The sequence below is a fragment of the Crinia signifera genome, chromosome 1 (genome assembly GCF_055691185.1).
Source record: "Crinia signifera chromosome 1, ASM5569118v1, whole genome shotgun sequence".
Taxonomy (NCBI): domain Eukaryota; kingdom Metazoa; phylum Chordata; class Amphibia; order Anura; family Myobatrachidae; genus Crinia; species Crinia signifera.
The window spans coordinates 382,721,790-382,748,765 of NC_139217.1; the positions used below are offsets into that span (position 1 = coordinate 382,721,790).

A 26,976-nucleotide genomic window follows, 5' to 3' on the forward strand; every position below is an offset into this window, starting at 1 on the left:
ACTCTGCAATAGTTGTTTTTGTGTTGTGCTTTTTAATTTTTATTTTAGCTCTGTTTAAAAGCTTGGAAACTATTCTGTCCATATAAGTAAGAAAATGATCTTTATCATAGGGGTATTTGTGTTTTCTGGCACTAACCATAGCGTGACAGCGATGTTCCCATCTGGGGCTGGAGTGGAAGTGAGAGGAAGAGCAGGATTCCTGAGTGTGAGTGTCCTTCTTCCTGAGGAGTTCATGAACCAAACAGAAGGGCTTATGGGAATCCTGAACAACGATCCTGCAGATGATTTTAGCTTCAGGAATGGAACCAAGTTACCCCTTGATGCCAGCCCTGAGCAGCTTTTCCAGTTGGGTGCAGACTGTGAGTGGTTATCACACAAAACAACCTGAGGTTTTACACATAAGCATATTCAATATTGTGACAGGAAACATTCTCCTAGAATGATGCTCCAGCTTTACTGACCATTCTTCTCTGTCATCAGACTGATCTGTGGCATTACTACCTGGAGTAAGTAGGCCCTGTGCTCTTATTCTTCATTTTAGAATATAAGCATGGAGCCTTCACTCACTCTTGGTAATATTTTCTTACCAGTAATCTGCCAAACATGGTTACTCTATGGTCTCAGCAGAATGGCATCTTAACACTTACTATAAGTAGTAAATAATACAACTGCATTTTGGTTTTAAGTTATGATAAACAAGCCTATGATCACCTTTCTGTGTTCTGTCTTCTCCTCTTTGTTTTATACATACCCCATTTATCAACCAGACCATTAAAGTGTGCTCAGCACCAGAAGATGAGTGCAGTGATCACGGGTGAGAGAGTGATCTCCACAGGGGTACTTGCTGTGTGTAGTAACTGACAGCTTGCTGCTCGTACTACAGTAACTGCAGTGTAGAAGTCATTCAGAATAGATCATAAAGTCCCACACAATCATGGATGAGAGATTTGCACTGCAGTATGGGACATGGGTGGCAGAGACAAACGTTGCACTGATGTGGTATGGATTATTATGATTATTCTCCTTTAGTTATATGGTGCCACAAGGGTTCAGCAGCGCCTGACAATACATAGGTAAAACAAGAAAATAACGAACTCTTCAACTGTACTGTGTCATAGGGTTATTCTGGTTGATTCGCAAGGCTGCAAATTTGCAGCCTTGTGAGTCCACCAAACCCCATCTTGTGAATGGTTGGCTGGCAATACCCATTCGCAAGGGTGACTCGCTCACAGGGGGAACCTCCCACAGTAACATCCATTTGCAGAGCAGGGGGAACCTTCGAAAGATGTGGAAGGTGCACACATACAAAAAGTGACTTTCAAGTCATTTACATATACATGCACGCTGGGAAGGAAATGGCCGGGCAGCTGACATCCGGTGATGTCAGCTGCCCGCCCCCGCGTCATGGCCTCATTAGTATGAGAACACCCATTGTTCTCCTGGGATACGCCCATGTTTCTATATGCTAACGGGGCCACCCCACGTCCCTCTCTGCCCCCCCTGCCCCCTGTCCTGGGTGCGTGCACCCAGAGATCTGAATATTCCCTGCGGGTGCACACACCCTGCATATGCACATGCACAGAAATGCGCACAACAAAAACATCGGAAACCCGTACGAACGCAGCTCTGCTGCAAACAGACCAGAATAAGGTCCATAGTCTCTTCTACAATATATATATATATATTTCCTATGGCCAGAGGCACATTTTGAGTGCAAGGAGGGTGGCATAGGTCCTTGGTACACTGTCCATCCACTAGTGTGATTATATTAGTGCGGACAATGCAAGCAGCTTATCATATGTGACCGAAACTGAATCAGGCCCAGGATCCCCTATAGAATTACAAACCACTTTTCTGAGCTCTCATAAAGTCATAGTAACCATTGTTTTACTGTAGTCCTGTGTTTATTCTAGGGGCCGTGACCAGTGCGAGCACTCTATTCACCTATGATTCACAGTCTTTGATAGACGACTATCAAGTAAAGCACAACCCAGATTTCTTGCCCACCTTTACCGTTCAGGAAGATCCTAATGATCCATTAACAGAAGCAATGAAAAAATTATGTGGAAATGATTCTTTCTGTAGATTTGATGTACTGACTACTGGAGCCCTATTAGTTGGCAATGCGACCAAGATATCCCATGAAAGCCACAAGGATTTGGTAGAGAGTCTGAAGCCAGGTGAGTACCATAAAACAATGATAAATCAGAAGGAAACCGGACCGGCATTACATCCATTTGTAAGGCAGTGTGAAAGTGACACCGATTGGCAATTATCCATTGTGTGCTAGGACAATCTAACATCCAACTAACCATCTGCCACTGGAGATTAAATTATTATATTCTATTAAACCACAGCAAGAACACATCCTGGCATTTATCGTTTACTTACAAGCCGGGACATGAATCCACCACCTCTTAGTGTAACTTAATAAAAACAAGACATGATGATGTTACAGCTTATTAGTTTTCTATTTACGCCTTAGGATAGTAACACAAAGACAGAACCAGGGATCGCAGTATTGGTAAGTGATGTATGAAATTAAAGCACGGCTGTGATTTGCAGCACATGGATATGCATTTCCCAGCTAGTCCTGCGCCATAGGGCATCCTAACAATTGGCAGCATTTGTCATGTGACGGTAGTGCTTGGCAAGTAATGTAACACATGAATTTGGCACTACACATTTGATATAAACACCTCAAATCTGTTTTTCATTTTATATTGAAGGGTGCAATGCAAGCAACCACTCATCACTGGCATACTCTATGCCTTGTCTGTGCTGAGTGTCATTTAACTGTGTCCTTTCTTCTATGTTAGTGGTCTCATGTGGTTGGCTGGAGCCCCCAAAGAATGGGAAAAAGATAGGAACTAGCTACCTGGAAAACGCAAGTGTGACATTTACCTGCAATAAAGGATACATGCTAACGGGATCGTATTCACGCACCTGCCAGGCTGATGGCACTTGGAGCGGGCAAACAAGCCACTGTGTATCTGGTAAGTGCAGTTTCATGCTTGCTCTTTTTCTAATTAGACATTCCTGCTAATAATTCTCTACAGTGCAAGTGTGATGGTCAACTCCCAACTTTGCAAACTTTAAAGCACCTTCTGTCCTCCTATGCCAGCATCCCGTTCCCTTCTACCAGGATTCTAAGGATGTTAACATTCTCACCAGCTTGTACTGTATTCTGGGAATCATTAGTGTTTATTTTGTATAAATACCGACTGTTGGTGTTCTAGAATAGGACTTCCTGCAATATTCTTGGCTTTGCTCAAGCAATATTGGCCCTGCTGCACTGGATAGCAATGGTGTTCTATTCCAAAGCAGGTCTGCTTGGTTGTTGGTGTTGGGGGTGATGGGAGAACATAAGATTGTATAAAAAAAATTGTCATCAAAGATTCTATTTTCCAGCTCCGAAGTTACAAACTAGTGACATAAAGGGACCATCTGGTAAAAAAGTTCTGTATTTGAATCGGCCATGAAATCTGGCAAATCCATGCAATGGAACATGGAGGAAATTGGAGGCAGACATCTACAGCTCAAATGCTAGGTCCTTGCTATTGGCTTATTACTATAAGTGCACAAAAGAGTCGTTGGTTTTGCTAAGTTATAGGATACCTAGATATTCTTTGTGTATGTATGTTACATGATTTGTGGCGCTTAGATGAGAAGACATGGGTGCGATATGAAGTGCGGTGCTACCTTTGTGCACAGAGCAATTCGCACCTCATAGTTACCCATGTACCCATTATCCATGGCACAGTAAAGAAATGGTGGAGGCTTATGTACTGCACAGTAAATATGGTTTTGCATAGTTCATGTGAGCCTTCATTTATTTTATCACATGCTGTTTTTGTAAATGTATGTACTCAAAAACATCTCTACGTATACATATAAGTACATATACATATGCTCATGCAAAGCATTGAAAGTTTTACAACACTTCTACATCACTGGTCTGGTAAGGATCTATGGCCCTCATTCTGGTTCACACGCAAAGCTGTTAAATTCGCAGCTTAGCATGTGCTTTTAAATGCTGCCCACACGAACGCAGCCCCCCTCCCCCCCCCCATTCGCACACCGAGTTCCCCAGCACGCGTGTTTAGCATAAACATATATTTGCAGCTTGTGTGCGGGGAGGAAATCATTCGATGGTCACCACCATCGAATGATTTCTAAGATGCACGCTAATCTAAGACACTCTCACTGTCTTCGATTTGCGGCTACCTTGTACGGGAAGAGGGCGGGCAGCTGACATCCGGTGTCATCAGCTGCTCGCCCCGGCACCAATGTCATCGCTGAATTACCATGGGAATGCCCAGTGTTTTCATGGGGATGCCTATGAAACACTGGGCATTCCCATGGGCGAAGCCCCTCGCTGACGACCGACGCCACCTGCCCACACTGCTAGGTGTGAACAGGATGGCAAATAACCAACTCGCCGCGCTCACACGCACCAAGCATCTGCACATGCGCATAAATGCTTATACGCAAAAGATAAACATCGCTCCCCATGCAAACGCGCAAAGGAGAGATCCAATTACAATGACCTCCTATATGTAGGTATTTAGTAAACATAGGTCTTTTCCAATGTGATTATGTAATTTCAATGGTTTTGTTCGAAGAGAGAAAAAATAGCAGGTTTGGCTGAAATAAAAAGTACTGTCCAAGGGAAATATTCAGTCTAGTAAACCTAATAAAAGCAACATAAATCAAAGTAAGTGTTGAATCTCCATCTCTGTTCTGTTTTACATGCCATATTTAATGGTGTCTGTCCCCACAAGAAGCCTGCAGCTGTCCCTCTGCTCAGGCCGTGGGTGTAGAGATAAGCCTGACTTGGCTTTAGTTTAAAGGCTGCTCTGTGTCATTCATCCAGGCTTCCAGACATGGGACTAAGCCTTTATTTTTCAGGAGCTGGCCAACCCAACATGTTCCATACTTGTCGCGTGGCACTGCTTTGAATTTTGAGGAAGTGCCTTCTGCACTGTAGTGTAACTGAGCCACACTAAAATGTTGTACATCATTTTATTTGAAATGTGAACTGATCCTATGGTACCATTAATGACTTCTGTCTGCACGAAAGCACAGACATGCTAACACAATACAGAATATTCACATTTTTCATGTAATGTAGAAAGCATCACCATAAAATAACAGATAGCATCAAGGAACACCATATATTGAAGTCCCTAGGCATTGTGCCGTTTGTAATTGTAAAGATATTACAAATGTAAAAGTTGGGATGATCACAAGAGACAGATATTTAATTATTTGTGAGGGTATAGGATCCAAAGGAGAAGAAGTAAAGTAGGAGGAAGAAAAAAGTGTTGAACGTTCATCTTCATTTGTGGGATCAAATGAAGAGAAGGTGCCAGAGGGTTCCAGTAGGGCAGGCATGTCCAAACTATGGCCCTCCAGCTGTTGTGTAACTACACATTCCAGCATGCTTTGCCATAGTTTAAGGATTTCCTAATAGCAAAACTGTGGCAAGGCATGATGGGACTTGTAGTTTCACAACAGCTGGAGTGCCATAGTTTGGACATGCCTGCAGTAGGGAATTGAGCAAGTCACTGACTGAGCAAGACCATAAAATTTCATCTTGGATCTTATCAATCTTGTCTTTGATGTAGGAAGCAAGGTCTTGTGCATTGATAGTGGCTGGTGGGTTGGGTAAGGGAGGCTTGATTTGGATATATGTTTGTTTGGCAGTGTCTATGGCGATATCATCACTTCCAGGACTCCTTTACGCGGAAGATAATTCTTAATAACATTGGGAGTATATTTGAGGCCGTTGTCATGCTGCAGAATACATTTGGAGCCAGTGTTCACATGAAGGCTCCCACTGCTTACTAAATTGATGAATACAGTACCAGAGTCATAGACAGTCAATAAGGCAACCAATGCTGGCCACACCCCCTGAACATGTGGAAGAATCTGAGTTGCTGGAGCAGGATGCCTTGGGCATCTCTTCCAAGAAGGAAGTTGAACACCACCAGGTATTAAGCTTCTTCCTAAAGACCTAGAACCTGGTTCAGATTTGTACACAATGCCGATGTTCACCCAGATGAGCACATTCCAAGGTACTCTATCGATACCAACTGCAAAAATACAGTGCTATGGCTTGTTCGAGGCGGGCCCTAAGCCAATATCTTGCCTAGAGCCCCATGAGGTCTATATGCACCTCTGCACCGACCCCTAATTATAGCCCTGTATAGGCAATCTGCTAAATTCCACTTCTATAGTAAAGGATGCATTCTTTCATTTTGTTCCGTCATACAGCAGCATATAGCAGCCAAGTGTCATACATTTCCAGTGACTGCCAGTGTTCCTGTTATCTAACACCAACCAACTGCACAGAGTCACAGATGTCCTTATGTGTGCCAGAGACTGTTCTAAGTACTGGTAACACAATATTAATTAAGTATGAGGAAACAGAAATGTGCAGTAATTGATCATGACAAATTATCGGTTATATTAAGGAGGTGCAGTGTTTCTGCCTGAGGTTAACAAGACATTGATAAATCTATCTAGAGGTAGGTGAATATGTGCACAGACCATACATGACCATACATGTAAAACTGCATATTTACATACACATTTCATGGATAATACAGTTTTATCGTGCATCTAAGTAAACAAAATACATACACAATCTCAAAAATGTACTGTCAGTTCACACATACAGATTGATTGGCTCATAACATGGACTCACATTGATGCACACATTACACCTCATTAGTACAGCATCAAAAGCATCCACCTCCATTTCAATGGGAGACATATTGCCACTGTTTATTGAACAACTGCAGCTGTTTTCGTGTGCGAGCACTGGATACAAGTGCAGCACTGTGCCTCTGATAGAACATACTGTACTGTATGTGCAACTGCAGCCAGCAATAAGTGTCAACAATTAACATTATTAATTAACTCATACTACACTTTCTTCATTATTTTGTTGCAGTGTACCTCTATGTATACATAGAAAGCTATATTATAATACTGAAGGAAAGAGCTAATTATTCTCAATTCACAATCACTAGTGCAAAAACATGGCAGTTTTACACTGTGGGCTGTCCCCATCCCTGAACATAAGAAATCAAGACATCACTTAGGCTCAGAGCCTGATTAAAGGTTCCAGGTGCCCTATACTAGGTAGCTCCCCTTGTAATGCTGCTAAACACACGTGTATGGGCGACTGCCATATATACTGTCCATGTACATGTAACGAAGGTTATACAACTGGCATAGGGGATCTAATGCTTGTGGCATGTGATGGAGACTTTGGCTTTAGGCTGCCCAGCTGGCACTGTAGCACAATGTACATAAAGTAATGTTTCCATCAGGTGGGATCCTGGGTTTTGGCCCCAAAATTGTTGTAAGTTGGAATGCACATACACTCAGACGCTGCCCAGCTTCTCCCTTCTCTGGCTGTGGGTCTCTGCACAGCATGAGGAGTTCAGAGGTCAGGCTGCACACCCACAATGCCCGTCCAGGGCTGCACCACCCGCCTCGCTCCCTGCTGCACTGCCCACCCACCTTGCTCTCAGCTGCACCACCTTGCTCCCGGCCCCCCCACTGAATTCTCCACCAACATTATAACAATACGTGGGGAGCAGCAGCATATACCCTTAATATACCTGTCACCCAATATTTAATATACCTAGCTATTTATACTCACCCTCTGGATACTCTTATCCTATTGTAAGCCACACCATCAAAAATCCTGCAATTGTAGGCTTACAAACAGGATCCAAGGTGTGGGTGACTAGGAAAGCAGATATCCCCTACGTCCGCCATACATACAGTGGTTAGTTGAGCCACGCTCACTCTCCCACCAACGCCCACCAGTAGGACAACCGTAAATCTGAGGTGAAGCGCTGGGGCAGAAGTAGCAGCTCAACACACTGGTAGGTGACTTACCACAACTTTTCATTCTCCAACCAAGGTGCACCTGTTCATCACACATACCAGTACATATCAGCTAGACGCATAAATCTACCAGCTGATTATATATACGGGCATCTGTTTGTCTAATTGATATAACAAATATAAAAAAAATTCCAAGCAGTTTATAGTAATTAACATACTTTTCCCAGAAATTAACTCTAGGTTAAATATAAGGTGATTAAATCGCACGTCAAATATTAGGTGATACAATTTAGACAATCAAGCCAATTAATTAATTTATTGACATGTTCACTGTATACTTAGATTTTTGCAGGTTTCCAATGAGATTGGCATTCAATTTAATTGCCTTTATTTAAGGGGAAAGTGTCATATATACATATACTAATTGACCTTTTCTCACATTGTGTTTATTGTTTATTAAGAATTTATATGTGTGTCCTACTGTCTGGAAGAATTTTCCAGTTTTTTTATTATTATTATTATTATTATTATTATTATTATTATTATTATTATTATTATTATATACTAAATAAAAGTTAAATTTTATATATATTAATGAGTGCCCCCAGAAAAAGAGAGTGCTTTCCTATCCTCTTTTTATAATTGGGGGATTGGGGGGTTTCGTTGCACAAGATAGGGAGACTCAATTGTTTGACTTAATTGTTTTGATGGCCCCCTGTCATGTGATTAGTGAGACATGTCAATAGATCACAGGGGTGTGCTACCACAGACAAAAACGGATTGGCAGTTTAAATATTGGGAAGGGGAAAGGTTTGTCTTTTGCGGTGCACCAATTAACAAGAAAGAGATCATAAAATATACCTTTTATTATTTAAATTTTAAAAAGGACTGCGAAATATGACAAACAACATAAAACATGTATGAGGGACACTTGGAGATATTCCTTGTTCAATTATTTAATTTTAATGTTTAAGGAAAGTGTCACCAAATAATTTCTGAGGTCTGTGTATTAATTTTATTAATTGCTGTTAGATACTGGTTGTCTAAAGATTACACCGGTAGTCTGTTGTTGATATGAATGTGTTTCTGGTATTGCCAAATTGGTTCTATCAAACAGCATGTCACACTATTCCTCCGATATACGTAATCTGGGTTATTACAGTTCCTCACGGTGCAGCAGCACCAATGAGTGTACTGATACTAAACCCGTACATAAATTCAGGAGATATTGCTGTAGACAAGCAGGCATGGGTGTTAATATATAACTGAGAAACAATTCACCCGACATTTACAGATTGACACAAATGTATTGATTCCTATACACTGTATTGGCTATAATAGTCACAATTGATATTCAACGGTGGTAATATACATATGTTGCGGTTGGGGTCACTGCTTTTAATGTTGTTTCTAGTCAAGTGGCTGCCGTCGGCTGCGTCTCTCCTGTCAGGAGTGTCAGCCGCGAGGCAGCCTGATGTGTGCTAGTTAGCACGCTAGATGCCGGCTATCAGTAGGGTGAGGGCAGCGTTTTTAGTAAATACAAAAATACATTAGAGTCCTGATAAGGACTGGTATACACAGACACAGATAAAAGACAGTGATCTGAAGGCGTCCGTGCGGCTTGGTTGGCCGGCGTATGCTTCACAGATCTTCCTCAGATTTTTCCTCTTTTTAAAAACATAGGGGGTATTTAATGTGGGATCACGGCTGTCGATCCCGGCCAACAGCCATGATCCAGGCCCGTTTGCGGTCAGATCGACCGCAGAATGACATGCGGGATTCAATGTCCCGCCTGCTGCTTGGCGCAAAGGGGGCGTGGCTGCGAAAACGGCTGTGGATTGTCGATCTGCGGCCAAAATAATGATAATCCACGGCCGGTATCGGCAGAATGGGCCCGACAGCTTCTGAAGTCTGGCCCGTTGAATAGCATTGAATAGGGAACTGCCGCTATTTCCCACATCGGAAATAGCGACAGCAGATTGAATACCCCCATAGACTCTCAGGGGTGCACCACCATGTGAGTTAGTGTCCACTAATATTCCTAAATTTGGATGATAATATTGTGGTATTTATTGTTACATCTAGAGCTAGTGTACAGCTTTTTCCCCTTTCTTCCCCTTCCCTGTTACTTAACCGCCCCCATAGTTCTCAGCAGTGTCTGCAAACTGGGTGGTGGCACTGCTCGCACATCCCAAGTTGCATCTGATATAGAGTTGGGTACAGGATGGATATAATTGATACAAAGAAAATAAATATGCCCACTTTGAAAGACACTTCACCCAAATTGATGTCTATTATTCAGGAATGTTAGTAAAAATTAGGACAAATGGGAGACATTTCCCAAGCAATAAAGTATGCATCTATCCACATCAATGTGTAATTAATTGTCATAAAAAATGTATGCATTTGTACCTTTCTCTAAGCACCCTCTTCATAATGCAACTTTTCCTGAAGTGTGTTCACTCTGTGGGTCTGTTACTCTATTGGCCTGCTTTAGAGCACCCTTACTGGGACATTGTAAGATCTGTACACACTATCGCACAATCCCATGGGCAATTTGTTACATCTTCAGGTTGGTTGTGCATGCAGCTCAATCTAATAATATCATCAATTATTTTTAGCATGCTCGTTCTAGTCGTTTCAGTGCTCCTTGCCAGGTGTTTCTATGCTCATTGCCAAGGGGTTACATGCTCATTACCAGGGGGTACAGTAGGTGCACACAGCACGATAGCTCTCATGGAATCCTGCACTTCGGATTAGCTAGAGGTCCAGTAGGACCTCCAAGATTTGTCTCCATCAATGCAGCGGCCAAATTTGGAGGGGTGCAGGGCGAGCCGGTGCTAACTATAAATTTGCGCCCTCCCATAGTCACAGTGTGCATGCTGGAGGAAAGAGGCGTGGTCTCATAAGGAAGGGGTGTGGCCACATAATCCCCCATTTCAAAATATTCTGCACTGTAGCATAATCTTAGTAATAATAGTAATAGTAATAATTAGTTTTGCGTGTTCCTTCCAAATCATACGATGGTCGGCGACCATCAAATTATGGCACTTAAGGCTGCGAATGGATGTTTATGCAAAACATCCATTTGCAGCCGTGTGGGGAACTCACCGAGCAAGGGGGGTGCTCGGCTGTGCGAGCAGCAGGCGGCGCTTTATTGGCAGCATTACTACTACTGTGTGCATTATAGACCTTATTCTGGTCCACACGCAATGCTGCACATTTCACAGCATTGGGTGTGAACCAGAATAATGTCCATAATGCCCACAGTAGTAGTAATGCAGCCAATGCCCACAGTAGCAGTAGTGCCGCTAGCGCACATAATGCCCACTGTAGCAGTAATGCAGCTAACATACATAATGCCAACAGTAACAGTAATGCCTGTAGCCAGGGCCATCTTAACACATGGGCTTACTGGGCAGCTGCCCTAGGGCCCCACAATTCTAGGGGCCTTCGAGCATTTGTTTGCTGGTGCCTCCAGAGTTTCTGGTGAGGCTAGTAGAGTAGCACCCTGGCTGTTTTGGTTGTGACTTACACAAAATCAGATCTGCTGGAAAACATTCTCTACTGGTCTGCAGCCAACATTTACTGGCTTTAAGCATGCTAATTGTTGGGTGGCAGATAGTAGGTTGTAGTTTTACTTAATTAGGGGCCCCAGTTTATCGCTTTGCCTAGGGCCCAAAATACCCTAAAGATTACCCTTACCTAGTGCACATAATGACCACAGAAGCAGTAGTGCCGCTAATGTACATAATGCCCATAGTAGCAGTAATGCCACTAATGTACATAATGCCTACAGTAGCAGTAATGCCTCTAGTGCACATAGGCCCTTATTCTAGTTGAATCGGTCGGATGCGTATTTACGGAAAGGAACAGAGTGTTCTTCTCCCCGCCTTCCGTACAGATCGCTCGCACCATCCGAATGCGGTAAGACGCCGTCCGAACGGACTGTAAGTGGATTTTTCATGTGAACACCTCCTCCATCTGTGGGAACCTCCCCCATCATTCGATGGTGGCCGACCATCGAATGCTGGACCGAGTGGTCAGGCAGCACCGAGTGCTCCAGACCACTCAGGCATTTCTCTGTGCAAAAGCAGTGATATGGGCGGGCAGCTGGCATCCGGCTATGTCATATGTCCGCCCCCCACACGTGCGTCACGGCCGGATTACCATACATATACGCCCAGCATTTTCATGGGAACGCCCATGAAATGCGGGGCATACGCATATGTTAATGAGCCCAAACAGCCCTTCACGCCTCTCTCCACCCCCTGTTCGGACTGTTCCAACCGATCGTTTTCTGTACAGTATTCACGCCATATTCGGACTGGCGTGGTGTTCGCACATGCGCAGATATGCCTCTGCACATGCGCAAACACCAACCATCGGCCGTCCGTTCGCATTCGGAGCCATCTGACTCAATCAGAATAAGGGCCACTATGCCCACAGTAGCAGTAATGCCGCTAACGTACATAATGCCCACAGTAGCAGTAATGCCACTATCGCACATAGTGCCCACAGAGTTTTGCCAGTCTGATCAATTCTATTACAGACTAGAAGTTTATATAGAACTCCTAGGCCAGCTGCTAACGTTACTTCAAGGATTACTAAAAGCTGAAATGCTTTCTCTTTATATAAAAAAATATTATTAACATGTAAAACCGAATAATTGATGTTCTTGCAATCTTGTGTTGCCTGGGGCTGCGGTGTTTACAGTGTGCACCAGGGATCCTTCACATCTATCACACATGCTGAGCGCACTCCCGCAGACCAAGCAGAGGTAAAATGCAGGTGAAAGTCAAGACCTTGGGAAATTCTGTCGTATTAACAATTTACAACGTTTTCTGCTAATAGTAGAGATGGAAAGATCACTTAAAAGGACTCTATCCCAGGCCTACCAGAAAAAGTATTGAAGCATATTCAGAGTAACCTTCAAATTATAAAATGAGTAGTGAGGAGCAATTCTAGAGGATTACGGGTTTGGTCTTTTTTCCAAGATGTGGTAATACAATGTCACCACCCATTAGCATTTTGTTATACAATAGCCTGCAATGTACCAAAGTTAGCACAAAACTTAAATCATATAGCAATGGATGAGGAGTGGGGTATATTAACAGAAATGGGTAATAAGGAGCCTGCAAACAATCTAATCTCATCCAGCATCCTTTTGATTGATTGTGCATATCTATAGCTGTAGCGGGGGAACCAAATTGCATGGTATTTGGGAACTGTTTCTCTATGCTCCTGCATACATTCTTTAAGATGCATTCATGATAAACAATTGCAATAAATGCCTGAAGGCAAAGGAGAATTAGGTGGAAACAACAATTCCTGCCAATGTGGTTAAATGAAAACCTATTTAAACATGGGATCTGGGTCTCCACCAGATACACAGCCAACAGACATACTGTATCAAATGTACTGGGTACAAAGCAGGGCAGCAACCATAGTTGGACTAATAACCTCAAACCGTCTTCCCAGAATTATGGTTGGTTCCTGAAAGAACCCATAACATTGGTACGTTTAGGACAATGGGTTAAAGGGGCCCGCTGCCCGGCGCTGTCATCAGCCCCCAAAAGTTTAGCTTTATTGTAAATGTGCAGAGCGAGTCCGTCGCTGAGAAGAGGAGAGCTGAGAGCAGCGCCGCAAGCTTCCCACAGTCCTCCAGCGGCTGACAACTTGCTAGTTCTGTGATATATGTATGCATACATTAAATTGCCTATTTGAATTAGACTGGCCCCTGTTAAAACATGCTCAACTGCCCAAACAAGGGTGTCTGATTATGACCTTCGAAGATAAATGGCTACCGCCCGTAATAATCGGAATGAACGTCCTAAGAAATTGCCCTGAAGAACTAATCTCAACACTGACACAAGAACTGTTCAACCGACCTCAGACTGTGAGACGAATCATGCAATATACCATCTATGACCAGAAAAGCCAGGCGGGGAAGAGAGTGTTGGCTATGCAGGTACGAGGAACCGTCAAGTGGTTTAATGTCCGGAAGAGGTATGGCTTCATCAACAGGAGTGACACAAAATATGACGTCTTTGTCCATCAGACGGCCATAAAGAGAAACAACCCACGGAAGTTGCTGTGCAGTGTTGGAAATGGCGAGATGGTGGAATTTGATGTGGTGGAAGGAGAAAAGGGTGCCGAAGCAGCCAATGTGACTGGCCCCGGCGGTGTACCGGTTAAAGGAAGCCGGTTTGCTCCCAACAGACGTCGGTTCCGCAGACTGTCCTACCATCCAGAAGTAGAGGATGCTGCAGAATCTGGTGGAGAAGGCATAAGTGCGAACCAAGCGAGTGAAGGGGAGAGAGTGGAGGAAGCGTTCCCTCAGCAGAGACCTGTCCAGTGCAGAAGTCCACCGCCATTTTTCCACCGACGACATTGTGGTAGGGGGAACAGAGCAGCGAATCAGGAGCTTAACACCCTCCCTGAGGGGACAGAAGTTATACAGACTGATGGGGTGAATAAGCATCGACTTGAACTGGCCGAGAAAGTAGTGGAAGAAAGGATGGAGACAGCCCACCACCGACAAGGGACAAGTTATGGCCAGGATGCGAATGCCGCATCGTTCCGAGTGGGAGACCGAGTTTGGAAGATGGATAACCAACGGAGTAACGAGTTAGATCCCTTCTGGGAATCTGTACCCTACGTGATTGTCCACCTGCTTGCTACAGACACTGGGGTGTATGGGATAAGAAGAGATGGAGATGACCACCAAGTTCTCAAGATGGTACACAGAAACCAACTCGAGCTTTGCCGGGTCAGAATGAGTCTGGAGGATGGGGTACGAGACCGTACAGAAGAAGACGCAATACCACAAGTCACCTACCATCTTCTGCACGACCCAGCATACTTCCAATGCCTTGTGGGAGTACTCCAACAGCACGGTATGAAGTTGCCGCAGAGAAGAGGAGAGGCCGAGGAAGAGGGGGTAGAACAGACGTCCGGCAGAGCTGTCCAGAGTATCAGAGGGGTCAAACCCCTCCGATTTAGAGAGTAATTGTAATGCTTGATGTACAATGTAAACTTATGGTCAAAGTATGTGTTATAATATCTTCCAGAAATACTGCGTTAATGTTTGATTATGTACATTTTGTATTGATATAAGAGAGAGACATGCAAAGTTGCATGAGGACATGCAAAATTTCAGAAGGGAAGAATGTGATATATGTATGCATACATTAAATTGCCTATTTGAATTAGACTGGCCCCTGTTAAAAGGTAAATACCCCTCCAGGATGTAGGGAATGGACTATCCCAGCCAAATTGTGCTTTTTGCACTTTGTTAAATAAAGTTGCAGGTCAGAGAAAAAAACCAGGAAGTTGCTGGGCTCATGTGAGGAGAGGGAGTGAAGATGCACAGCACTGATGGTCAGACTGAGCACACAAAAGTTTGTGTGAATGGACACTCATGTAAGTTTGTGTGAATGGACACTTTAAGAAGCTGGGCAAACGGAATTCATCTTTAAGTGACTCTCTCCCAAATTTAACCAGCCACACCAAGAAAGACTGTCATGTTAAAAGACTGTATAGAATAACTCCAGAACTGCTCAGTGGCAGGGGGTGAAAGTATCATTGGCCCCTGTGATTACAGCTTATAGAAGAGACAGCTACAGCAAGTTAACCAATATCCTATTGCATTGGTTTGTTTTTAACCTCTTAAAGTTGGATCCTCTTGAACAAAGGACTGCTGCAGGAAAGACATTTATTATCTCACTAAGTATGTCCAAAACCCAGTGGATTACAAATACAGTATTCAGTACAAGTATATAGTCCAAAGCATGAACTGAACCTTTGGGATCTCTGTGATAGACTCTAGACTTTTAAGGGGCGATTGAACTTTCCTCTCCAAGGATTCTATAAGGACTAACAGTGATATCATCTCAGGTACTAAAAGTGCACTATAAAACCATTAATTATTGCGCAATAATATCTACTGTTGTCACTATCTATGCCGTAAGAATTAATTGTTTACCATTATTTATGCAATAGGGATATTTATATGTTTACTGTGGTCCATGCCTTAATTAGTCCAGTCTGCCGTTAGTGATATACTAGTGAATATACATATTGTTTTGATTTATACAGATAATATGCCAAAAGCTACAGGCCAGTGAAGTGAAGCCTAGATTAGTTGTTTAAAGCTGCCGGCTAGAACCAGAGAACGTAGCGACTCCTGACAGCCATAGTTAGCCAGACAATTGGTGAATTGCGTAACTGTTATTGTGCATTCTTTACTGTTTTTGAAGGCGCAGGTTGCCTTATACTGCGCAAATAAAGTGTTAACCCTTTTTGAACCACGCTGAGTCTCCTGCCTCCAATACTCCACCCTCCAAGTGGCCATACCGGTAAGAGAACACAACCAATGTACACCTGTGGTTATCACAGTTCCACCTCTAGCCAGACACCAGCCTTGATGGATAATTGCAGAGCAATGCGCTCGGTTGACTCCTACTTGTGTCCCCTCCTCCTGCTGAGTATGGTGGGCCAGGCAACACTGCTGCAACGCTGAGCAGAGTGAAGTTATGATGCCCATAACACACACAAGAATACTGGACAGTGGATAGCCTGAGTCCCAACAGCAATCATTCAGAAGAAACTGAATAAAGGAAGTTATGCTGGAACATGTATAGTACGTAAATAAAGAAGGGGACACCAAGCTAATTCATCATTTGAATTATACTCTATAAGGGCAAAGGTGGAGATGGTCTTGGGGGGGATAACATATATATTATATGTTTTTTGTTTTTCTGGGGAAGTTGGGGGGGGGAGACACAAATGCAATGTGTGTGTATGTGTGTGTGTGCACGCGTCAGAACTACTGTGACCTTTTCATTTTTATTTAAGTTTATTAGTACACTTTAATGTCCCTTCAATGTGCCACCAGAACCCTCCATGGCGCCCCTTTTGTGCCATCAGACCCCTCCACATACCCCTTATGTGCCACCAGACCCATCCACATGCCCCTCTTGTGCCACTAGGGCATTATTTAGCAGCACAACAGGGAGCAGCATTATGAAATGGCACTGCAGGCGGCATTATGTATTAGCATTACAGGGGGCATTAAGCAGCAGCACTAAAGGTGCAGAATGTAGCGGAACTACAGGGGGCATTATGAAATGAGACTACGGGTGTGGTACGGGACTCCGACAATCATTATCCCGACGTTGGGATCCCGACTGCCCGGAGTCAGACAGCATGGCGAGCGCAAAAAAGCCCCTTGCGGGCAAGCTGTGCTCGCCACGCTACGGGCACGGTGGCTCGCTACGCGAGCCACCTATTCTTATCTCCCTCTACGGGGGTCGTGGACCCCCACGAGGGAAAAGAGCGGGTGGATGTCGGGCACCCGGCTGTCTGCGTTTTGACAGTCAGGATCCTGACGTCGGGTAAACCACTGTCGGAATCCCGACTGTCGTGAACCCGTCCGGCACCCGGGACTACAGTGGGTATTATGTATAAATCGGCATTGCAGGGGGCATCATAAAGTGGCACTACAGTGGGCATAATGTATAATTGGCACTGCGGTGGACATTATGCGTGTAAGCAGCACATCAATATGTGTGTAAGTGGCAATAAAATGCTATGGAGGGGGTGCAAAATTTACAAACACCCCTCATGACGTGTGACCACGCCCAATTTCTTTGACACATGCCTGTGGCACGCGGTATCAGTGCCCCAAGAAACAATCTCTACTGATCGGTTGGTATAGCAAAAGGCAGCCAATCGCAAGGCTGCCTGCTACTAAATGGGGGCCCAAAAGACACTGCTGCTCTGAGACTCAAGCACAGAAATAACTAACCCTAACTCTTAATGCAACCTAATTTTAACTCTAATTGTAGTAACTTAACCCTAACCCTTATGCTCAGAAACAACTGAAAATATAACTGGGAGGGCCCAAAGCATATTTTTGCACCTGGGCCCACATCTCGCTAGTTCCGCCTCTGTCACTTCTATTTGTCCACATATTTTATTATTGTAAGCCACAAGCACTGGTTTTACCTATTACATTGACCATAATTAATGCAAATTAATCGTGGATCACCAACCCAAGGGCACCCCTGTAAGTGCTCCAAGGCACCTCAAGGTGCCACACCAACACAGTTTGGGAATCACTGCACTAAATAATAACCACTTCATAATAATTCTCATAGTAAGACTCATGGGTGTCAACCTCCGGTTTGCAAGCCCTGAAGGGGCGTCTTCATGTACAAAAGCAACTGTGTGGTTCACAGTGGGATCCAAAAGTGACTGCTGCTCTTCCAATGGAGTTCTGTGGTGCAACAGCTTAGTTAATTGGCTCTATCCCAGGAGCCACGCTAACACCTGCAATAGCGGACAGGATGGCTCATTGCCAATCATTGAATGATTTTGAAACAATTTATTTGTATATTCTTGTGGAAAATAAATATTTGGAGACCTACCAAAAAGCAAGATTTCTGGCTCTCTCACGGACTTGTTACTTTAAGAAACTCTTCTATCCTTCACTTGTTACCTGTATTAATGGCACCTGTTTGAACTGGTTATCTATATAAAACACACCTATCCACACCCTCAAACAGACAGACTGCAAACTCTCCACCATGGCCAAGACCAGAGAGCTGTCTAAGGACACCAGGGACAAAATTGTAGAGCTGCACAAGGCTGGGATGAGCAACTCAACAATATGCAAGCAGCTTGGTGAGAAGAGATCAACTGTTGGCGCAATTATTGCAAAATGGAAGAAATACAAGATCACTGACAATCTCCCTCTACTTGGGGCTCCATGCAAGATCTCACCTCATGAGGTATCAATGATCTTGAGAACGGTGAGGAATCAGCCCAGAACTACATGGGGCTACCTGGTCAATGAACTCAAGAGAGCTGGGACCAGTCACAAAGGTTACCGTTAGTAACATACTACGTCATCATAGATTCAAATCCTGCAGCAAAAGGCCCCCCTGCTTAAGCCAGCACCTGTCCAGGCCAGCACCTTGTCTAAAGTTTGCCAGTGACCATCTGGATGATCCAGAGGAGGATTGGTAGAATGTCATGTAATCAGATTAAAGCAAAATATGACTTTTTGGTATAAACTCCACTCGCCATGTTTGGAGGTTGAAGAATGATGAGTGGCATCCCAAAAACACCATACCCACTGTAAAGCATGGGGGTGGAAACATCATGCTTTGGTGCTGCTTTTCTGCAAAGGGGACACAAATGATCCGTATTAAGGAGAGGATGAATGGGGCCATGTATTCTGAGATTTTGGCCAAAAACCTCCTTCCCTCAGTAAGAGCATTGAAGATGGAATGGGGCTGGGTCTTCCAGCACGACAATGACCCCAAACACTCCACCCGGGCAACTAAGGAGTGGCTCCGTAAGCAGCATTTCAAGGTCCTGGAGTCACCTAGCCAGTCTCTAGAACTCAACCCAATCTGTAGAGGGAGTTGAAAGTCCGTGTTGCCCAGCGACAGCCCCAAAACATGACAGATCTACAGTGTGTGCAAACCTGGCTAAGAACTACAGAAAACGTTTGACCTCTGTAATTACCAACCGAGGTTTGTATTGAGTTTAACTTTTTGATTGTACAAATATTTATTTTCCGCAAGAATATACAAATAAATTGTTTACAAATCATACCATGTGATTTCCTGTTTTTTTTTTCCCCCACACATTCTGTCTCTCACAGTTGAAGTGTACTTATGATGAAAATTACAGACCTCTCTCATGTTTTTAAGTGGATCAACTTGCACAATCAATGGCTGTCCATTACTTTTTTGCCCCACTGTACTGTATATATATTATTTTATTGCCTAATGACAATGTTAATAAACATCAAAATGTTACAGTAACAAGTCTACTCCTTACATATTTACTGAGTGCTGCGCTGAATGTGTGTGTGTGCGTGTGTGTATATATATATCTATATATATATATATATATATATATATATATATATATAGATAGATATATGTATATCTCTATATATATATATATATATATATATATATATATATATATGTATATCTCTATATATCTCTATATATATATATATATATATATATATATATATATATATATATATATATATATATATACAGAAGGAGCCGGGCTCCCTCTTGCTGGCAAATCGCCAGACTGTCACCGCTGGCGATCCACCAGCAGCCCGGCTCTCCATCTGACTGAGACGCGTGTGCGTCTCACGCTCACGCGCGTCTCAGTTTTCGTGCGGCGGGGCGACAGGACCCTGTCAGTCTCCGCTTCAGGTAGACGGACAGGTTTAGGGGGGGTTGTGGGGAGGTGGTGGGGACCCCGGATGGAACTGCGCGAAAGGGGACGTGCACGCATCTCATGCGCACGTGTCCCCTTTTGCAGATACAGATGGCGGGTGGCGGGGGATGGCGGCTGGCGTCGCCATTGCCATCCCCTGCAAAGACAAGCCCGGCTCCATCTGTATATATATGGTACCTGCCTGCAGAGGAGAATAGTGACTGACACTAGGGATATCCAGCAGCATTAGAGCATCTGCCGGCAGTTTGTTTGGGACCAGGGCTTAAAGTGCTCCTGGATAGGTGGTTTCCCCTAACACCGACCCCCCCCCCCCCCCATTAGGCAGAGCCTAGACCAGTGCCAGGGAGTTTGTGCCCTACCACCCATAAAGGGATAATGGTCCCACAATACATATTAGCACAATTGCATACACATTACACCGCATGTAGTGCCCTTGATTCATATTAAATCACACAGTGATGCCTCTTATACACATAATGTCCACAATGGTTTACCTTTACTTTACATTACATATGCCAAGTCAGAATAAGAAACCGCTGGGACAGGCTTTCTGTTGGAATTACTGTTTAGGACTGCGGTAGAGGTGGAACTCAGTTCCCCCTACCATTAGAGGTGGTGGAACTCAGTTCCCCCCAGTTCCACCTCACTTTTACCCCTGTTTGGGACACATCTATTGTGGGATCGAGATATATGTGGAGACACTGGTGGACTAAACCAGCTTATCTTCTGAGTAGGTGACGTTTTTTAGCCATGGTTGTCACTACTCCTAAATCCTAAAGATATCTATCTTTTCTAAGAGGATACCCGTGAAGGGCCAATCATACACACACGGAATAAAGTTTATAGATATTTTGCAGTGCAAAATTACTGACCCTACATCTACCTTGTTGAGATTTTATATACACTTTATTGCTATACCCCTGACGAAGTCCTGTGCGATGAAACGCTTTGGGTTTTTATGGGATAACGGATCGTATATCTTAAAAGGAGTTTCCTTCTCATTTCAAAAACGGATGAAAAAACTGCTCTGTAAAAAGTCTGATAAGAATTCCAACTATTTGGACTAATTGTGTATTGGCTAAGTGGTACCCACTCTAGCGCACTCCGATATTGTATCTCTGTACACCCCAGGCTCTCACTAACAGGAGAACCTTATCGGAGGAGCTGCTATACGGAGGTTAACGCACTTTTTCTATATATATATATATATATATATATATATATATATATATATATTTATATAAAACCAAAGTTAATACAATGTGCAAAAAAATATTTTAAAATGAAGGAACTAAAATAAAAGTCTCCACAGTGATAATAAGTTTGTTCGGCCCAGCATGCCAGCTGGGGATGCTAATTGTCCCTGACACTGTCTATATACAGATAACTGACTGACGCTAGGCCAGCCCTCTGACGAAGTCTATGATGAAACGCACTGGGGTGTGGCCAAGTGTTGTCACTGAACAAGTAGTCCAGGCAATGTTGTTCCAAACACCTTGTCTCCTAATGTAATTCCATACAGACTTGATGTGTTTGAGATCAGGGCTATATCATCAACCATATCAGGTAGTTCTTAACGACATTGGCAATATGTTTTGGGGTCTTGTCCTGCTGTAGAATAAATTTGGAGCCAATCAGACTCCTCCCTGATGGTATTTTATGATGGATAAGTATCTGTCTGTATTTCTCACCATTGAAGACACCATTAATCCTGATCAAATTTCCAATCCTGGGAGAGGGCATTCAGCTCTTAGAAGTGGAGGGCTGGGCCGGTGAGGTGACATAAAATAGGACTGGATGGGGGTGGGGCTTATGATGAAAGATTGTATTGGGGACATGGCCAGTACGATCACATTAGCGTGAACGCTCCACGGGTATCACGGCATTGCACAGCAGGGCAGTGCTATGATGTGATTCAGCTTGAATCCCCGGGGGGGGGGGGGGGGGTTTGTTGTGGGAGACTGGCAGCTTTATGTGGGTCTTGCCCAACTTTTCAGGGGGCGGGAGGTGGCCCAATTTTTGAGCGCCTCCCTGACATTCCCCGTTATACTATGCCTGGGTCAAGGGAATCTAACATGTTTTAAATCTTCGATTCACCGACTCTGACCAAAACCTTATCAGGATCGGTCATGGATTTCATGCAGTTTTTTTCCAGATTACCCAACAGATCCAAGACCACGAATGTCCACAGATTACTTGGCAAAACAGGGAATTGCAGTTTAAGTGTACGGCCCACCGACAATCGTGCCTACTTGCTCATTGCCCTCCTTGCCTCTACTACCTTTTGTGTGCTTTATATTAGTCATATAAACTGAATAGCACAAATACTTAATTGTTAAATCTTTCCATTGTTTAATAACATACAATTTTGTAATTCGTGAACAATGGTTCATGTGTAGCTATCCCTGTACCTGTCATCAAGGTCTTTACATATTTAGACGTTGCTGAGAAAAGACATATTAACAGGACGCTAACAAGTAGCACTAGTATTCTTCATGAGCAATTGGATATTTAGAGAATGTTATTTTACTTTAGTCACAAATGAATAGATATTCCATGAATAATGGGAAGATTTAAAGCTTTTCTAAAAAACCACCTACTCTACAGTAAGTTGTTGTTCCAACTAACAAGAGAACGACTTTTATATGCCTGTGTGACACCCACAGGGATCGGGACCATTTGAAAGTATTCCTCTTGACAGGACACTGTCTGCTATCTGTGTTTTACTTGGTACAGTTCAGGTTTTTCTGTTGTTTCTGAAGGGAACAGCTGTGGGATACAGGATTTAACAATGCATTCCTCTGCAAGATAAAACTGCAGAGATTTCCCACAGGAGCAACATGAGAAGACAGATGGCTCTAAAAATACAAATCCCACCAACTCTGATTAATGGGGAGCATGTTGAAATAGCAGTTGATGATGAAGAGGGAGAATTATTTCTAGACAAGCAAAAGTACAACTCACAACACAACATAGCACTCCTATGAAAAGGAGGAGAAATGATACACCATGAAACAGGCACTGTGGTCTTGGAACAGGTGCATGCATCTGCCCTGTGACACCAGGACTTTTTCATGCACATTTACTAAGATTGGATGGGTACGAATGCACTCATTAGTACCTATACGATGTCAAATACATCCGGGTCCGTGTGACCGGCTGATTTACAATGAGCTGAATGCGGCTGATCTGCCATATGTATATAGGGCTGGGTCAGCTGTATTCTGCTATTACAAATAGTGTTCTATATGATCGTCAGATTTACCATCATTCGTACTGGTGTATTCGGATGCAAATTCACCAGTACATACGAATGTCAAATAGACCATTTTTCTTTTGGTCGTGCAGGCTTCCAAGTGTAAAAAAAAAAAAAAGAATAAAGAAATAATTGAAAAATGTGGCTGGGGTCCCCCTGTCCTGTTGTAACCAGCCCCAGGCTCATTGAGTCAGTCCTGGTTTCCAAAATACAGGGGACAAACAGAGTAGGGGTCCTGTCTATTTTGAAAGCCAGCACTGCACCCAGTCAGCAGGATAATGCCACAGCCAGGAGAAACATTTTATCTAAGTTTCTCAGGACACATCATTAACCCCTGACTGGCCAGCCTGAGCCAGGACCCTGGCAGAGTGGGGATCCCCCCCCCCCCCCCAATAAAGGGGTTCCCCCTTTTGGGGGAAACCCCTGGCTGGGCTGAAGCCTAGGGCTGTCCCTGGGTGGTGGGCACCGGGCTGATAACCAATACTGTGTAAAAAATTGAATGAAAAGCTATTGGGTTAAGTTATGAGACTACAAGTCCCAGCAAGCCTCCCCCACATGCAGGAACTTGGAGAACCACAAGTCTTAGCATGCAAGGCATTAAAGGGCCAAAAGAGAATACAGCTGCTTAGTAAATTGCCATATGCTCCATTTGTATTTTCCGCCAATTATGGGCAATCACGGTCATAGCCGTTTGTACCACGGGTTAGCTGTAATCGGCAATCTCAGTAAATTTCCCCCAATATATCTGTTACTTATGTAGTTTACAGACATATCAGGGGTACGCATACCCCATGAGCTTGAAATATATTGGCCATTCACTTGTACGGCTGGTGTATTGCCTAGTGTGAACCCAGCTTAAGAGTAAACAGAAATTGTATTGTAAATAATAAATACTAATACAAAATAACTGAATGAAAGATGTAATAATATATAAATAAATAAATAAGGCCATCCAAACTATGTAAAGTCATAAATGCATATATAATATTTTTAGGTCAGAGTGCTTAATCTCCTTTTCTCTTGTATACAGTAGGTTGTATTTAGGTTTATTGGGGCAGATGTATTAAGCCTTAACAAGAGATAAATCCAAGGGTGATCAGGAGAGATAAACGTCCAGCCAATCACCTGCTAACTGCCATGTTACAGCCTGTGTTTGAAAAATGTCAGTAAGGAGCTGATTGGCTGGACATTTATCTCTCTTTATCACCCTTGCATTTATCTCTTGTTAATGCTTAATACATCTGCCCCATTGAATCAGTTTTGCAGCAATACACATATCATATATAATAAATAAGGTCATTTCCAAGATATCCACTTAATTGCAGTGCTCAGTACCGGACTACTCCAGGGTTCACTGCTAGAACTATACACATATCCTAGAAGGTTTTCAAAATCATGACTATGGCAAATCCTACTGCTTTTGGCTTTAACCCATGAACATGTGTACGAAGATACACGCCCATTATGCAACACAATATTTTTATTTTATTTTGTTGCACTATGTGCTTAGAGTAGGGTTATGTTCAAAAATTGGAATAGCAAATACTCATTGTTAATAGGCACCCCATGTGTTTCACATATGGGATCTGTCATGGGATTTGCATTCTGTCTTTGTTCATCAGATGTTCTTAATTTGAACCAATATGTGCTAAATCTCTCATTGGACAACTGCAGATGCATCCTGGACAATGCAATTTTTCCAGATCCATCTTGTATATATTTTTATTGCTAGTCTTAAGGCCCTTCTGACGGATGAGGGAACGTTTATGCTTATGCAATTCTCTAAAAAATGTTGTGAAGTGAAAATGATTATAATTTAATGGACCCTTATAGGCAGGGGTTAAAGTGAGGGGGAACGGGGTGGAACTGAGTTCCAACACCTCTAATGGTGAGGTGGAAAATTTTAACCTCCACATGGGCCCTGCACAGTAATTCTCACAGAAAAGCATTCTAGTTTGCAGGGGGATACCAAAAACCCTACCACTGGCCCTGTCTCTGCCTAATGGGGATAGGGGAGGGGGAGTAATTACGTGGTATAGAAAATAAATTCCCCCACCTCTGCATGACCAACTCCTTCAGTGGTATGAAGGAGCAGGCTCTCCCGAGAAATTTCCGGGCACGCCACTGTAAAGAAAGGGTGCTCCAGTGGTGCCTCCAGTGACTAACCACTGTCGCACCCCCTGTTACTGATTCCCCCATGGCCGATCCTCATTATCGTCACCATCACCGATCCTCTCGGTCGCTGCACAGGGAAAAACAGCAATTACCTAAATTTCAGTATAAAAATAAAGCTGTCCAGCAGGCTTCATGTGAAACAGACAGTAATTATCCTATATGAAAAATGGTAATATTGGGAAATGGAAAACCAAAAAAAAATGGAACATCATGAGGGACAATTACCAGGGACAATTTTTTCTATAGCTGAGAAGTGTCTATTTGACATTGTTCCTTAAGCATTCAATTTACTTTTACTTACTCAGGTCCGTAGCTCAATGTTTTGCGTATGCGCAGCAGCATTTCTGCTCATGTGCATATGCCGGGTGCATGCGGCCGTGGAGAACAAACTGTTCGCCGGGTGCATGCACCCAACATTGTGGGGGAAATTTACTAATATGAAAAACCTAGTTTTTCGTATTAGTATTTTCCCTACGACTGCATACGACTGTTTCAGTCGTATGCAAAGTCGTGTTCCGGAGGGTCATTTACAAAGCAGTCATATACGACTGCTTTGTAACCCACCGATGTCGTAGGAATTCGTATTAGCGGCCGTATATACGGCTGCTAATACGAATTATTTGTAGCAGTCTGCACGGATCAGTCAGATCCGTGCAGGCTGCAAGGTGTAAAAAAAAATTAAATAAATAAATAAATAAAAAAAAAAACCGGCGTGGGGTCCCCCCCACAGCCGAAACCAGCACCAGGCTGACAGAGCCTGGAGCCGGTAATTAAAAATCAGGGAACCCGACAAATAGGGGTTCCCTGATTTTTAACAACCAGCCCCAGGCTCCTGCTCTGGGGCTGGTTCCCAAAATACAGGGGACAAAATGACTAGGGGTCCCCCGTATTTTAAGAACCAGCCCCAGGCAAAACCAGCCAGCAGGGTAATGCCACAGCTGGGGGGAGACTTTTTATGCAAGTCCCCCCGGCCAAAGCATTAACCCTACCGACCAGTCAGCCTGGCCAGGGGCCCTGGGGGAGTGGGGACCCCCCCAATAAAGGGGTCCCCCCCCTCCAGGACTTACCTGACCAGGCTGAAGCCTGGTGCTGTCCTCGATGCCCCTGGGCGGTGGGCATCGAGCTGATAGTGGTGTAAAAAATAGAACAAACTATTGTTTTTTACTGTGGCACTACAAGTGCCAGCAAGCCTCCCCAGCAAGCTGGGACTTGGAGAACCACAAGTCCCAGCCTGCTGGGCATTAAAGGGCCCACTGGGTCTTGTAGTGCCACAGTAAAAAAAATAGTTAAATAAAACACACTGACACCCATTTTAAATAAAAGTTTAATACACACATTACACACATACTGATACTTACCTATCTTGATCCCGTTGGTAGGTCGCTGGCTCCGGTGTC

The 26,976-nt window shown here is 43.7% G+C and overlaps 1 protein-coding gene across 2 annotated transcripts in view; it reads left to right on the forward strand.

Moving 5' to 3' along the window:
- SUSD2 (sushi domain containing 2) overlaps window positions 1-26,976 on the forward strand; it is a 179,265-nt gene that overhangs the window by 111,372 nt on the left and 40,917 nt on the right. Inside the window, exons 23-26 of one of the 2 annotated variants that reach the window (XM_083151486.1) lie at window positions 111-359; window positions 1,914-2,180; window positions 2,820-2,996; window positions 3,412-3,645. In XM_083151486.1, coding sequence (XP_083007612.1) covers window positions 111-359; window positions 1,914-2,180; window positions 2,820-2,996; window positions 3,412-3,482 — 764 coding nt within the window. In that variant the 3' untranslated portion in view covers window positions 3,483-3,645. Of the gene's footprint in view, window positions 1-110; window positions 360-1,913; window positions 2,181-2,819; window positions 2,997-3,411; window positions 3,646-26,976 lie in introns of those variants that run through there. The other variant, XM_083151485.1, reaches the window with a different exon arrangement.